Source organism: Choloepus didactylus, chromosome 8 (genome assembly GCF_015220235.1).
Source record: "Choloepus didactylus isolate mChoDid1 chromosome 8, mChoDid1.pri, whole genome shotgun sequence".
In the NCBI taxonomy this organism is placed as follows: domain Eukaryota; kingdom Metazoa; phylum Chordata; class Mammalia; order Pilosa; family Megalonychidae; genus Choloepus; species Choloepus didactylus.
This window is the reverse complement of record NC_051314.1, coordinates 144,283,274-144,298,769: the sequence shown is the minus strand read 5'-3', so window position 1 is coordinate 144,298,769 and position 15,496 is coordinate 144,283,274. Positions and strand designations below refer to the sequence as shown.

Genomic DNA, 15,496 nt, shown 5'->3' with positions numbered 1-15,496 from the left:
GATGACAGCAGCAGGGGTGAGGTGGCCGGTTTATGAAAAGGAAATGATGGTGGGTTGATGACATATTGAGGCTGAAGAATAGGGCACTGGCAGATTTGAATTAAAGGGTTCCAAGCCTGGGTGGTGGTATCTTCTAGAAGAGTAAGGAGAGGAAGGGAAGGCAATGAGAGATTGTCTCTGACAGTGGGAGAATGGTGTGTGTGTGTGTGTGTGTGTGTGTGTGTGTGTGTGGTGTCTACTCTGTAGCTATTTAAAAAGAAATAGCTGGACCTTAAATTTGCCTGGGATGGTTTCCCCTAAAGGAGAAGCCCTTCAGCGTCCTAGGGGCTGATCCGTTCCTGCAGCCAGAGCAGTGCCTGGCACATGGGGATGCTCAGCCAGCCAGCGAGGCGGCGTTGCGTTCACCTTTTTTTTTTTTTTTTTTATACCTGCCTTTTTTAATGCGATTTTATTGAGATATATTGACACACCATATAGTCCATCCAAAGTGTACAATCAGTGGCTCACAGTATCATCATATAGTTGTGCATTCATCATCACAGTCAATTTTAGAACATTTTCATTACTCCAAAAATAAAAGTAATTTTAAAAATAAAAAATAACACCCAAAACATCCCATATCCCTTATCCCCCCTATTATTTATTTTTCTTTTGTCTGTATTTTATTACTCATCTCCCTAGACACTTGATAAAGGGGGTGTGAGTCATAAGGTTTTCATAATCAAAGTCACATGATAGGAGCTATATAGTTATACAGTCATCATCAAGAATCAAGGCTACTAGATTGCAGTTCAAAAAATTTGGGTATTTCCTTTTAGCTATTTGAATACACTAGAAACTAAAAAGAATATCTATATAATGCATAAGAACAACCTCCAGAATGACCTCTCAACTCTATTTGAAATGTCTTTGCCACTGAAACTTTATTTTATTCCATTTCTTTTCTCCCTTTTGGTCAAGAAGGCATTCTCAATCCCATGATGCCACGGCCAGGCTTATCCCTAGGATTCATGTCCCGTGTTGCCGAGGAGACTTACAGCCCTGGAAGTCATATCCCACATAGGAGTGGAGGGTAGTGAGTTTATTTGCAAAGTTGGCTGAGAGAGAGTGAGGCCACATCTGAGCAACTAAAGAGGTTCTCTGGGTGTGACTGTTAGGCACAATTATAAGTATACTTAGCTTCTCCTTTGCAGAAATAAGTTTCAAAAGTGCAAGCCTCAAGACTGAGGACTTGATTTTTAAATTGGGTGCATTCACCTTTAAACGTGTGGCTTCTGAGTGAAACAACCAGTAGTTAGTTGATGCTTTGAACCCAGAACCTCGAGAAAGGGAACAATCTTCATACACACTTTAGAAACCGTCCCTGTGGTGGAAGGAGAGGGTGAGAGCCAGTGGGGTCTCCAAAGCAAGGCGAGAGAAGAGTTTAGGGCTACGGCCTGCATCCCAGAGAGCCGTTAGCACAGGGGCGTTGGGAGGGGAAAGGTGGGAGAAGAAAGAACCACAAGAGGGTTGGTGCAGGGCTGACCTTCACCCGAGAGGGAGATGGGCAATGACGCCACGTTCCAGGGAGAGGCTGTGGAGCTTGTTCCCCGTGAAGGGGCCGGCGCCCTGGGACCCCTAAGCAAACCCCTGCATGAGACCCCTTTGCCAGTTGGGCAGGAGCATTACTGGTCCTGGGGCCTCTTCCTGGCACCTGCTCTGTGTTCTGGGCTGCCTCTGCTCTCCTTGGGAGCAGACCCGGGGGCCGGAAGAAAGGGGCACCATCTGAAGGAGCACCGATGTGACCGAGTGGCTTGCAGAGAGCGTCTCCTCAGAAGGGTGTTTCCAAGGCCCTTCTCGGTTGAAATGTCTCTAGCTCAATACTTGGTACTCAGGCTGAGCCCTGCTCCTGGGAGTTCACCCAAATGCACCCATCTGGTTGGTAACCCATGTGGTCTGTGGCACTCGGTTGGGCCGACACGGCTGGGGCGTGAGGAGCCTGACATCCGCTCTCCTCCGAGTCCCCCCACCCCGTCCCGGCTGCCACCTTCCTTCCCCAGGTGTGTGTTGGCCGAGGCTGAGCAGCTCTCCTTTCTCCCTCTGCCAGAGCTAGGGCGGGGTCTGCCCCGGGGTGTGCTGCAGGGCCTCACTCAGTCTCCTGCTGGGACAAGAGGATGTTCTGACTGGCTAAGGGTCCTCAGAGGATTTCATTCACCTCTTAACCCACTTTGACTTTCTCCCACCCAACAACTCTAAGAATTTTTAAGATTTTACATTAGTTTTGTTCCACCTAAAGACTTCTTTTTCTCACAACTATGGAGTGGTTTTCTTTTCATTTTCTCTGTTTTTATCTTTAAACTTTTCCAACATAGTTTGAGCTTTCTAGCAAAACCAGATATTCAAAAAGGATTTATAAAAAAAACAAAAAAAAACTGGTGCTTTGGTTTTGAGCACAATATAACCAAGCAATAGAGAAAATTCTTTTTTTTTTGGGGGGGGGGGGCAGAGCATTTGGGCTTTGGGGAGATAGAAGGAATTAGAATTGCTGGATTGAGCTGCTGATTTCTGTGGAAATCCAACCCAGACTTTCACCTGTTGACTGTCAGCATCATTTTCTTCTGTTCAGGCCCCAGGATCTTGGTGTAAGCTCTGAGGTCTGCTTCAGTCATTTGCTTTGTGGGTGTCCAGAACATACATACAGAGTAGGGCATATGCCAAGAACGCGTGCTAATTGATGACTTTTCAGAGCGAACATGCCCACGAAAGCAGAGCCTGTATCAGGAGACAGGACGTTGGCAGCATCCCAGAAGCCCCTCTTCTACCCCCTTCCACTCGCTGCCTGTTCCCAAGATACCATTATCTTGACATCTCAACCAAAGATGGGCTTGGCCTGTTTTAGGGTGGTATGTACTTGGGATCACTCAGTATGTACTCTTTCTTGCCTGTTTTGCTCAGCATTGTATTCGCGAGGTTCTGCTGTGCTCTTATCTGTAGTTGCAGTTCATTCATTCTCACTGTTGCATCGTATCCCACGTATAAATACACCACCATTTACTTATCCATCCCACTCTTGGCGGACATTGGGTTTCTTCCAGCTTTCGGCTGCTGTGAACGTTCTTACAGACATTTATGCGCTTTAAAGAAAATGTATCTTTCCTGCCTCCTCTCCCCCACTTCTGTGAGATGGTCTGCAAGATGTGTTTTGAGATCATACAGCTATGACGTTCCAAAGCTTCTAAAATCATTTCCGAGAGAAGCTGAACTCCTCCTGTTAAATCAAACCCAGTTTTTCCGCCCATTATCCCTGCCCAGAATAGTGGAATGGTTAAGAGTGTCCGCCCTTAGTGGGCATCCAGAACGCACACGCAGAGAACGGCAGGAGCCAAACGTGGATTTGCAGAGTGAGCACTCCTGTGTGATCAGAACCTATAGCCACAGACCAAACGGTGGAACCAGGCAGACCCGAGGGCAGGTACACAGCGGCTCCTGAGTGAGCCCCTCTGTGCAGCACCTCTAAAGAGCAGAACGCTCTTTAGGGGTGTCCTTTTACCAGCAGTGCCCACAGTGCGGCTGTCACTGTGAAAATGGGCACCGAGTTGCCTGTGGCGCCATCGCCACCTGCTGGCCGACCTCCAGGCCAGCCTGCCTGGAACATCAGGCTGTGTCCTAGCTTTCTGACGGTTCTTTCTTTTGTTAGTAGCCTCTCCCTCCTTCTTTCCAGTTCCCAAAATATAAAAGAAGGGCTTTGTTTGAAAAAAAGAAAATACATGTTTGGGGGATGGTAAAACAGATGAGAAACCGAGTTTGATGTTTTCCCAGGTATGTCGCTATCTGGCATTTGTGCAGCAGCCTGTTTGCAGCAAATTTACTGAGCATTGCGGAGTTCTTTTAGTTGTCCAGCCTGGGGGGCAGAGGGGGCCCCCCTACAGCAGGGGGGAGCTTGGCTGAGTGGGAAGGTGCTGTTCTGTGCAGGTACCCCCGGTGGCTCTGGTGGGCATCATGGCCAGCCCCTTGCAGGGCAAGTCAGGGGTTTGTCAGCTGATGCCCTTTGCTGTTCGGGAGGAATTCTTGTGTCTTCTCATTCTCCTTCTCTCTTTTCTCTTCACGGCCACCCGCCCTACCTGGGGATGGTGGGAGCCAAGGGTGAATGGAAGGGACCCAGGGCTGTGTCGTCCTCTTTGTGGGCCTGCCCTCTGCCAGCCTGCCATCTATGTCACTTGAATTTCCCCAGGAATCACCCGAAGGCTGCTAGACTCTCTTAGAGTCAGCCTGGGAAGCAAGTTCTCTTAAAGAATGCCTTGCAGTTACTTTTAGCTTTCCAGAAGTTGTGGTAGCAGTTCAAACATTGAACTGTTTAGCTTTTCATTGGCTGTAGTGTATCTGTAAACTGCATATGTTGTCATGCATCAGGAGATTGGTTTTAAAAAGATTCAGTGATTAGTGCTCATAGGTAGAAGTGTCTTAAGTATTTAGGTAAATGTGAAAATTCGCAGAATTCCCAAATTACGATTTTTAAATTTCATAGATTAGGTTTAGAATTTGATCATTTTGAGGTGGTAATATGCAAACAAGCTCCTGGTAGCTTTGAAATTATTATTTGAGCCAAAATACTATGATGGGGAACCTCAACTGCAGTCAGTGTTTGTTGTACTAGCCCAGTTGTGACCTTTTCATTGGGATGGGAAGAAATTCACACAGATAAGCAGGGCTGGCAAAGAGCTGGGCCCAGAGTGAATCATGAGGAGCGGAAATGTGCAAAATAAGGGCTCACATCCCATCTTCACCGATGGGATTTCCTCATCCTCTGGGATGGTGGAGCACCGTGATCACATCTGCTTGTTGATTAGCAGACATTGAAGCAGAACGCTCATCAGCTGGTGTTTTCCAGCGTCTAAATGCAATTCTGTGTTCCTCTTCCACTGTGCATCCGTCCACTTCAGAACAGCATTAAATCAGGCCCCTGAGATCAGGCCCATCTGAATTACGCCCTTCCAAACGCTGTGGAGCCCCTGAAAGGTGTGATGGGCCTTTTTACCTCTTACACTTTCCACAAGGTTCTGAATGTTCAGTGTTCATGGCGTGGATGGGCCTTTGAACTGTTGACTGTCACCAGGGAGAGGGTGTGAGGGTCTTTCGATTGAACTCTTGTGGTTTGGAAGAAACCAAGGTGTAGGGAGGCAGAATTATGTGCACAAGGTACATAAACAAACATCTAAGTAAAATAGGCAATGGTGTTGGCTGCAGAGTTTGGCCAGTGATAGCTTCTGTTTAATTTATCAGGTGCTTGTATATGTGTCAGGTGTGACAGAGTGTCGATTCTTACACTGCTACTCATTTTAACCGGTAGGAGAGCTGAAGATCAGGGACTCTGAGCTTTGTTCAGATCTTAAACAAGTTTTATTTCTCCTATACCAAGCCGACACTAGTTTTACTTCATTGACGTGATACTTTAAAAAGTGACTTCGTGAATCATTTACTCGACTAGTGGAGTAAACGTGACAAGAATGTGTTCATGCTTATTTCTGGAAGAGGGGTTTCATGTCATAGTACCGTAACTTCCAGTCGTTTCCAGCTCCTTTGGCTTCTGGATCTCCAGTGCTCAGTAAGGAAACCTGCCTGGCCTGGAGCCCTATTTCCAGTGTTTTATCTTGCTCAGAATCCAGGTAGCTCGGCAGCTCCCTCTACTGTTAGCTAACTCCGTTACTCTGTCACTTCATTCATTTGCTTATTATGTATTGAACAAAGTACAGTATGTGCACAAACCAGATGTGGTTTTGCAGTAAAGAGGTGATAAGACTTGTACATATTGCCATAGGTGAGGATGTTAGAGGACTAGGAGAAGGAAACAGAGGAAAATTCCATAGATTTGGCTTTGTGGGGATACAAGACTGAGTACCTGGGAGCAGGGCATGTTTGTTTCCTTTTGATTGGAGGATGGGATGTGCATTTTCTAACCAGTGAGGGAGGAAAGGTGAGCAAGAATGGCCATTTAGATGGTTACGGCCGTGTGGGGGTCATTTCTCCAAGGATGAAGCTGGAATGCAGATCCTTTCTCCAAGGGTCCCTGGATACAGCTGGGACGCAGACCCCAGGCGCCTCCCCAGCCCCTTCCGCTGCTATGAGAAACAGGCCACAGAGAGGGTGCCTCAAGCCAGGTGACCCCTTCACTTCTCTCCTGCCTGGGCCACCAGCAGGCCCGAGGCCTACACAGCACCGCAGGCCGAGGGCTTCCGTGCTCCCTTCCCAGCTCCAGGGAGGGAGGGGGGCAAACCGGTGGAAAGGAAGAATGTGGTGCACTGCTTGTTTCATTCACTGCAAGACTCCCCCAGCCCCCACCCACCTGCCCCTGCATCCACTTCTCTGCAGTCAGGGGCCGCCTTGGGCCCTTCTGACTACTCTAGTCCTGTGGGAGAAGAAAGACTTTCAAAAACTAAATATAAGGAGAAGTCGGAAAAGAATCCCAAGATTAAAGCTTGTTTAGTAGATTCAGAGCTGGAGCCTCGTCATTCTGCTCAGTGGAAGCTCAGCGGGCCTCTTTTCACCACAGCCCAAGCTCACAGGGAGTGGACACCCAGGGTTGCCTCCAGGTGTGGAAGTAGTGGGCATAGGGTGGGGGTAGGTGGGTGGGCAAGGACAGAAGATGGGGAGTGGGAGGAAGGCAGGTGAAGAAAGCAAGCATGGAAGCCAGTTCGTAAGACAGAGGAAGGCCATGGGCCAGGCACCGACTCCTTCTGCCTTCTCACCACGGCCACCAGGATGCCAACAGACATCTCCAGCTCCACACGAGCAGAGCTGCACTCATGTGCAATGCGCCTGCTCTGCACACAGCCTTCCCGGCTGTGACCTTCCATTTGCCTGGGCAAGAAACCTGTGTCATCCTCGGGTGCCCAGGAAAGGGTAACAGTCACCTCCCTCAGGCTTTACCAGCCTGCCGTCTCCAAAACACAGCTGCTTGGTGAGCTGAGTCGAGTCTTGTCACTGTTCTGCTCAGAGCCCTGCAGCAGCTCCCCAAGGCCCCGAGGATATGGGCAGAATCCTTACTGTGGCCTCAAGTTCCAGGTCACCTGCCCCCCACACCTCCTTTCCGTTCCCACCGCCTTCCAGCACCCTGGCTTCCTGGCTGCTCCTCCTCCTCCTCGGCACCAGCTCTTCCATCTGGAATGTTCTCCCCCGACTCCCACAAGCTTTCCCCACCCTGCCCCTCCTGAGAAGTAAGCCTGTAAGTCCTTCCATCCCCGGCACCCCTGCCTCGCATCAACCTGCTTTACTTTTTCTTTTCCCGTGACATTAGTCGCTTCCTGATAGACCAGATAACCACTTGTTCATTATTTTTATTGTTTAGCTCACACTGGAGTGTGAGCCTCACAAATGCAGACAGTCCTGTTTTCTGTTTGAAGAATGCATATTTGTCTGTCTGTGTGTACTCAAATACAAAGAAAAGGGACTGGCAGGGGATATACTCACGTGTTTTTAAATGATTATTTTCCTTCTTATGTTTCTGTATTCCCAAAATTCTATGATAAGCATATTTTTCCTTTAAGTGGGAAAAATGTAATAAAATGCATCACTTTGCAACATCTCTCTTCAAACAGGAACAATTTGGGGCATTTTCTGTTTGCACAGGGCATTTACAGCCTGGATCCCCTAGCTGTGGCAGCTGAACACCGGGTGTTTTTTCTGAGAAAGAAGGGATCGCACGTACTGTGCTTCTTAATAACAAACAACAAAAAATGGAGGAGCAGGAGAAGCAGGATCTGGAAGAGCTCCAGGGGGAGAAGGAGGAGGATGGGGACAGAGCCCGGGGCACACGGACAGGCCACCCCACTGTGGCTAAGGGCCATGCGTGTCCCTTGTCACCACATCCTGCTGGGACGTCGGCCTGGGGAGGCAGCAGTCTGTCTCGATTGGGCATCCTAGGGATTATCCACGTATAGGGCAGAAAGACTTGTCCTTTTATGGAAGCACGTGGGCCTTCTTGTCTACTGATTAACTAGAATGAAACTGCTTGCCGTGGGCCTTAAAAGGCCTTGGTTTCCACGTGGAGGTGCGTCTGTGCATTTAAAATCGCAGCCAAGGAGCACGTTTCTCTGAGGGTGGCTCATGGGCCAGGCTGGCTGCGACGGGCTCGCTGACTCGCCACCTGCCAGGTGGGTGATTCTCAATGGGGTTCCTTAAAAGAGCAATGCTTTGGATTGATCTTAAGGAGCACTGGGTACGATTTGTCATCTGTCTCTTATTGTTTGGTAAGTTTGAGCCTTAATCATGCAGTTCTACCTAAATAAATGGCACATTTGCAGCTTTTCTATTTTAGCTGTTTTATTCTTGGCATTTTTTATTCTCTTTAGTTTCACATTTATTTTAAGCTATTTTGCCATAAATACGTGAAGCATCGTAGTGTGAACAGAAGATAGGACTTGAAATCTGAGGACACTGTTTACTTTCAGCTTTAACCGCTAGTGATATGATCATGGGCAAGTTATTTGATTTCTGTTTCTGCATACCGTCATCTGTAGAGCGAGAGCTCTAGTTCTGCTCGCGGGGTTGGTGCCTGGGTCGAGTTAGACTGTGCATCCGCGTCTGTGCGCTGCACGTAGAATCCAGGAGGTTGTTGGCTGCCACCTGGCTGGGTGTCCTGTTGGGTGTCTCACGGTACAGCTGTGTGCTGGGACAGTTCAGGGACTCTTGGAAACATCACTGATGCCTGTGAAACCAAAATGCCGGCCCTTTCTTTCTGTTTGCGTTGAAAGCACATCTTTATTCTTTTCCAATGTCCTGCCTCACACGTAGAGTCCCTGGAAGCACACCCTGTGTTCTCGCCTCCCTCCCCCTGCCCCAGTGTGCAGATGAACACACGCTTTGACTTAGACATGTGTGCCGTGAACTGATTTCGGTCTAGGAGCTTGTTCATGGAGAACCTGTCCACTTTTTTTAGTACAGGTTTGTTTTGGGTCAACACACGTGTATTAAGTTTCTGCCACGTGCCAGGCACTTTGGTGGGCCCAGGGATTTAAAACTGGGAAAGAAATGGTGGTGGCCCTTGCAGAGCACAGCAGAAACCTGTGGTTCCTTTCTGTGCTGGATGGACGCACGGCTTGGAGAGTGAGGGAGGGTGGCCTGCACCACATGAACCTGCTTGGGTGCTACTTTCCCTCCCACCCCTCGCCCCTTCCTGATCACCCTTCACCTGCGGGCCTGGCAGTAGCCTGGGAGTTGTAACCATGGGCTCTGAATTTTCTAGGGGAGGTCCAGTGTCCAGCATTCTGCCCTGTATAGGACTCGGTTGGATCTTTGGTTTGGAAAATAAAGTCGCCATTCAGGGACAGGTTGCGTAAAGGGGCATGTTAATTACCTTGACATATTTGCCTTGTTAGTTTTGGGGGTGGGGGTGGTGTGGGGCAATGATGGGGTCAGCACCTGGAGGCACGCAGGGGTCTGCAGGGATGGATGCAGGTGGATGACTTACCTGTGGGCGGACCCCATTCCAGACCACACTCCTGCAGACCCCCCACCTGCGGGCCCCCAAGCTATGGACCACCCACCTGCAGGCTCCCCACCTGCGGGCCCCCCACCTGTGGATCCCCCACCTGCAGGACCACCCACCTGCAGGCCGCCCACCTGTGGATCCCCCACCTGCAGGACCACCCACCTGCAGGCCCCCCACCTGTGGACCACCCGCCTGTGGACAGACCTGCTGGGGCCCTTTGCAGCCTGACGCTCCCTCAGCCAGCCTTGTTCCTCTGGCTCCCTGTACCACCGCCCTCTCACCCCCATCTCATTAAATGTATCGTGTTTTCAGAGGCCCCTCCCTGCATGTTGCCCGCTGCCCTAGACAGCTGGCTACAGGATATAAGGGAGGAGCCACCTGCTCCACAGGAGCTCCTCTTGCTGAGCCGGAGACACATGTGAATCATAGAAGAAACAATAAAAAACTGAACAGGGGCAGGGAATTGGCTCAGCAGGTTAAGTGACTTTGCCCAGGTGTGCCATCAAGCCGTCCTCTCTGCTGCACTGTAGGGACATGCCCTCTTGCCACTGTACTTTCTCCCTTCCTTCCTCCAGTGTGCCGTCCCTGCCCAGCACATTCCAGGCACTGGGAATCGAGCAGTGGGGAATGCAGACCCAGGGCTTGCCTGCAGGAGCCTGTGCCCTGTAGCAAACGTGAAATCTATGGGCTGCAGGTGGGGCAGGGTGCAGTTGCAACAGGGTGGGCTGCGGGTTGGGCCTCTCTGAGAAGGTGGCACTTGAGGAAAGGCCAGGTCGGGCCCGGCTGTGAGCTCTCATTGATGCAGGACCAGGCGTCGGTGCGTTCCAGTGTGCATCAGTGTGCCAAGGCCAAAGGGAGCAGAGTGGACCTGGGGTTGGAGCCCAGGAGCTGTGTGCCCTTATGCTCGCTCATGTAGGAGACGGAGGTGGGGAATAAGATGGGGAAGTGCCCTGCTGAGACCGAGACCCCAAGGCATGCCCAGGCCAGGTGGGCAGCCCCGAGCTGCCAGGCAGCTTCTCTTTTCATGTCACACTGGTGCAGCGAGGGCCCGAGATGTTGGCAGGTGTCAGTGGACGCACCGTGCCGTAAGCATCCACGCCAGAAGTCTTAGAGATGAAAACCCACACTTCTCGCTTTTCTGTTGCAGACAGCCTGTCTGAGGACTCTGGCCTTAAAGGTCCATATCTCATTCCGAGGAGCATCATGGCCGAGCCAGACTACATTGAAGATGACAATCCTGAGCTGATTCGGCCTCAGAAACTAATCAATCCTGTCAAAACATCTCGGAACCATCAGGATCTTCACAGAGAACTTCTCATGAATCAGAAAAGGTGAGATGCTCTCTGAAGCAGTTTTCCTTAGGGGACTTAAGAGACAACTAGATTCCATTTTTATTTCTCCTTTACTGCTTGACCACACTTCAGACTTCCTATACCTTGTGGCTCCCCTGCACCAGGCCAGCACCCCGTAAAGCAAAGCTCTGTAGGTGCGGCCCTCAGCCAGTGCTGCCCAGGGCTCCCCTTTCTAAAATGCATGTGTGGTTTAAAATGCAGGTGAACAGATAGAAGTGAAATATGTGAAATCTCCAAATTTTCCCTAGACATTCGGAAAAGTACAGAAACCCTAGGTAAACGCAACCTAATTTGCATTTGTGAGTGGCAGGAGGACATCTCCTGAGCCATGCTAAGACCAGCACATGGGAAGTGCTCAATTGAAATGTTGGTTCTGTCCATCGTCTACTTCCCATGTGGCATCATCCAGAAATTCCTGTTGCTTTTTCATCTTGTAACCTCCTTGTAAGGTTTGGTCTGCCTGGAAGTAAGTCTTAAAAAAAAAAAAAGAAAGGGCTGATTTCAAAATGTTGATAACATCTCGTCTCATGTCTTCAGGTATCTCAACGCACAGCCTTAGTTTGGTAGAGTTTTCTTACTAGATATATGACTGATTTCAGAGTGAAAACTTCCCGAGCAGTTTCTTCCCTTTTGTTCCTCTTCTATCATACATATATACTTTTTAGATACTTTAGGCTTTTTGTTTATAAAATTTTGATGCCAAATAAACAGGAAGCACCAGATCAGTTTGTATGTTTTGTTAAGGAATAACATGCTTAGTTTTGGAATGATCTATACCGAAATGAAATCTGCTTACACTTTTACAATTTGTGAAAATAAATTGTATTTATTGTATTATTCACATATATTATCCAGTGATCTTTCCAGTAGCACAGTGTGTGTTAGCTCAATATTACCTCACTTCAACATGGGAGGAGGAAAATGCACAGTAAGTCAAGATCACATTGTCATTTTTTTGAAGTGAAGAAGAAATAAATATGGCTTTAAGGTAGTTATCAAGGAAAATCAAATACATTGATAACATAAATTATAAAAAGGTATGGGAAGATGAGAGAGGTCACACAAAGCAGGCTTTACCTGGAGCCTGCACCTTTTCTCCAAATAGCCACAGATCAGGGTCCAAGCTCAGTAGCAGTTAGTTCACAGAGCATTTAGAGTTGGTTTTCAGAGATCACAAGATAAAAGAAAACCCTTTGCTCAGGAGCACAAACACTCCCAGGTCTTCTACAGCTGAAGTCTCGGCTCTTCAGGTGTCTGACATGGCCCATTTTGATGAACCCAGCTAAGTTTCAGGATAAAAGTCTTCAGATTTGATCTGGTCACAGTGTGCCACTGATTGTTAAGGTTCTCTGTCAAGTTCTCAGTTTCCATCGGTGCACAAGAGGGCAGTTGATAAGAGGCACTAGTTTTTGTAGTTAAAAGGTCAGTGTTAGATCTTAAAAAATAATAGTAACATAATTTAGAGAAATTCTGTCCTCTCTACAGAGAAGACTCTTTTGGGCAAACAGAATGTCCAGCTATTTAAATGCATCCTTAAAATTGCTCCTTTAGCTTGTATGTTCTGCAACAAACGATTTCTAGTTTGCTGTGTTTTTAGTTGGTCTTCCTTTGGCATGTTTGACTAGACAAATAGTTCCTCCATAAACACTGCTGCTGTACACCATGGAAAAATCAGGGGAGATTCTCATGATACAGGATAGAAGTGCTTCCACATGAATCCATGTGGATAAAAATGGCTGAGCCAAGAATATAGATGAGGCCAGACAACTCTGAAGATTCTAAGGTTAAAGAGCAAGAGGTGAAGACCAAATGTAAAACCAACCCCCACCAAAAAAAAAATATATATATATATATGTCCAGAAGAGTGTGGCTGGGTGGGCAGGCAAGCACATTGTGTTACCCTCTGAGCCAGCCCTGTCCCTGGCCAGGTGCATGCTCTCACAGGTGAGAGGAAGTTCGTGTTTGTGGGTTGTGTCCACCTGGAGTTCAGGGGGTGGGTGGGATCGATGTGGGCTCCTCCAGTCAGCCCCTGGGGGGTGTAATGTGAAATGAATCTTTAAGAGGTGACTGTCAGTCTCATGGTGGAGTATAAGTTGCTGCATCCTTTATGGGAGGCAGTTGGCAACACATATCATAACACCCAGTGTGCAGATGGTTGGCCACAATTGTAGGATTCTAGCACAAATGTACCAGGGAGTTTAGGGCCTCATTGTTTTTCATAGTGGAAAAGTGGAAACAACCCAAATGCCTGTTGATAGGGGAATGGCAGAATTATGCCCTTCTGTCCCATGAGGTGGTGTGTGGTTGCTGAGGACAAGGAGGGCACTCTCTTTTTGGGGGCCTGGGAGGGGTGGAGGAGCAGAGCCCAGACTTACTCCAGAGTGGGAAGGGGTGGATGGGGCAGAGCTTCCACCTGGCACCAATTTTGGGGACGCCACTCACACAGAAGACAATGCAAATAGTGCTCCCACAATTTGTGTCATGGCTAAGGGTTCGATGTGCTTTCACCTCTCATGTTACATGTATGTATGCATCACTTGACTCCTTTTGCAAAGACCACTTAATAATTTTATAAATTTGAAAACTGGCTTTGCCCACTGCAGTAGTCCCCGGTTGCCCCATGTCGAGAAAGCAGAGCTGGGAGGAACAGTTGATCTTGGGAGGTTTAAAGCTACCAGGACACCTGACAGTCAGGGGTGGGTGGGTGGGTTGTTAGTTATAAATGTCAGAGCTCCTGAAAGAAGATCAACTCTTCTCATGCAAGTGCATCCTCTCGTAGTTATGATGAAATGGAGCTACTTGTTGCTGTCTGTTGATGATATCTCTTCAATCTGACCCATTTTTAGACTTAGAGAATTGCATGGCAGTGCTTGCATTTCTCCATTTAGCACCGAAGGATAAGTGATCCATTGTGATAAAATATTAACTAAATTTGCATGAATTCGTGACTGTTCTAAGTGCAGAACATTTATCATGCAGGCACCATTTTCCTGAGTTTTCTATTGCTAAATATTTTATCTTACTGTCACCATTGCATAAAATCTTAGAACAGAAAATGAATACTGTGTAATAGTTAAACCCATATATATGGCAATAGAATGTCAGTTAAATGTATCACATATCAAAGTTTGCATAACCCAGAGGAAGTCAATTTTGCCAGTGAAATATAGGGAAAGAAAAGTGTTTGAAATTTAAATTATGCCGATAGACAAATTCTTAATTCTAAAATCTCTGTTCCATCACTCTGTAGTGTCGAGGCTTTCATTGGTGATGACACTGAATGGATATTTACTCAGATGATTTAAAAACAAAATTTCTTGTGCTTAATAATACTTACCTCTATTGTTAGCAGTTAAAATATTCCTATGTAACTTCTAGTCACCAATTAAGGATTTAGTTTCCAGAATACTCCTTCTACACTTCTGTCCCCATCATACCATCTTAATAACCATGAAACAAACTGTAATTGGATCACAGAAGAGAACTGCCTCTCGTTTCACTACAGATTTGACTGAATTTAATATTTTTCTTTTTAACCAAAAGTTTTGCTAACGAAGATGGGGAAGGAGAGACACGTGTATTTTGACCGTGTGTCCTTTATTTTCTTCGGTGATGGAATATGCTGATCTTTACTCTGTAGGGAATGACGACTTTGAAAAAAATTTTTATTATGATTTTTAAAATATTTTTAGGGAGGTGGGATGCCAGCAACTTCTAAAGCGCTGACTAGATAAGTGAGGAAGTGTGAAATTAAGGATTAACGACCCGACGTGATGGTGTTAACTCAGCAGAGCACGCAGTCCTGAAATTGGTATTTGATATCTCGGTTCTTCAGAACACTCCAGGCTGGTTAGCTGCGCAGGTTTACTCGGGTAGTTTAGAGAAGAGTGGTTTAGAGCTCCCGGGTGTCCAGGCGGTCATCCCAGGGGGCAGCAGGTGATGGGAAGGCACAGGCCCTCCTGGAGCAGGAGGCCGGCTCAGGGGCTCGTGGCCCATGGCCCAGAGAGGCCGGTTCCCGGGTGGGGGTGCAGGGCACCTGTTGTTAACCAGGTACGTGTTCTTCCTGTCCTGTGGGTTTCTTTTCTATTTTAAATGCTCCTAGCAAATGTTAATGTCCTGTTGAGAATCATTATGAGCCTGTGGAAGCTGGCTAAAGTCAGTAAATATGGATGACTGTGAGGCAGAGCCTGGCGTATGAGAAATCCTGAGGAAGTGGCGGGAGAAAGGGACAGCAAGAGAATCCTAGCTAATGGAGAGGCAGACAGATGTGCTACCCAGGAATTCCTGGCCTCAGACATGTCAGATGGAGGGTTGCTGGTGGATGGCCAGAGTTTGGCTTTTGGCTCTCCCCATGTGAGGAGATGGCAACACATCAATAGCAAAGGAACCTCGAAATGGTTTGGGTGAGGGGAGTGCTGGACGGGCCGCCAGACATGGGTGCAGTGGTCCTGCCACCCCAGGCAGGGAGCTCGGGCAGGCCAGAGAAAGGAAGGCTGGGAGATGTTCCCGGGACCCTGTGTTCTCCCAGCCCCGGTGCTGGCCTGTGTAGATGGTACCAAGGCCAAGAACTAGGAACACGTTCCCGAAACTCTAGGTGGGACTTAGGTGTTTGCATGTTCACCTGAGTGTGCTGTCCCCTCCCCCATCCAGGGAGTGCTCTGTCCCCTCCCCGTCCTGGGAG

The 15,496-nt window shown here is 48.1% G+C and overlaps 1 protein-coding gene across 2 annotated transcripts in view; it reads left to right on the top strand.

The window, feature by feature from the left end:
- FAM107B (family with sequence similarity 107 member B) overlaps positions 1-15,496 on the top strand; it is a 71,329-nt gene that overhangs the window by 50,391 nt on the left and 5,442 nt on the right. For both annotated transcript variants that reach the window (XM_037845151.1, XM_037845150.1), the window contains exon 2: positions 10,611-10,794. In XM_037845151.1, the coding sequence (XP_037701079.1) occupies positions 10,667-10,794 (128 nt within the window). In that variant the 5' untranslated portion in view covers positions 10,611-10,666. The remainder of the gene's footprint in view (positions 1-10,610; positions 10,795-15,496) is intronic.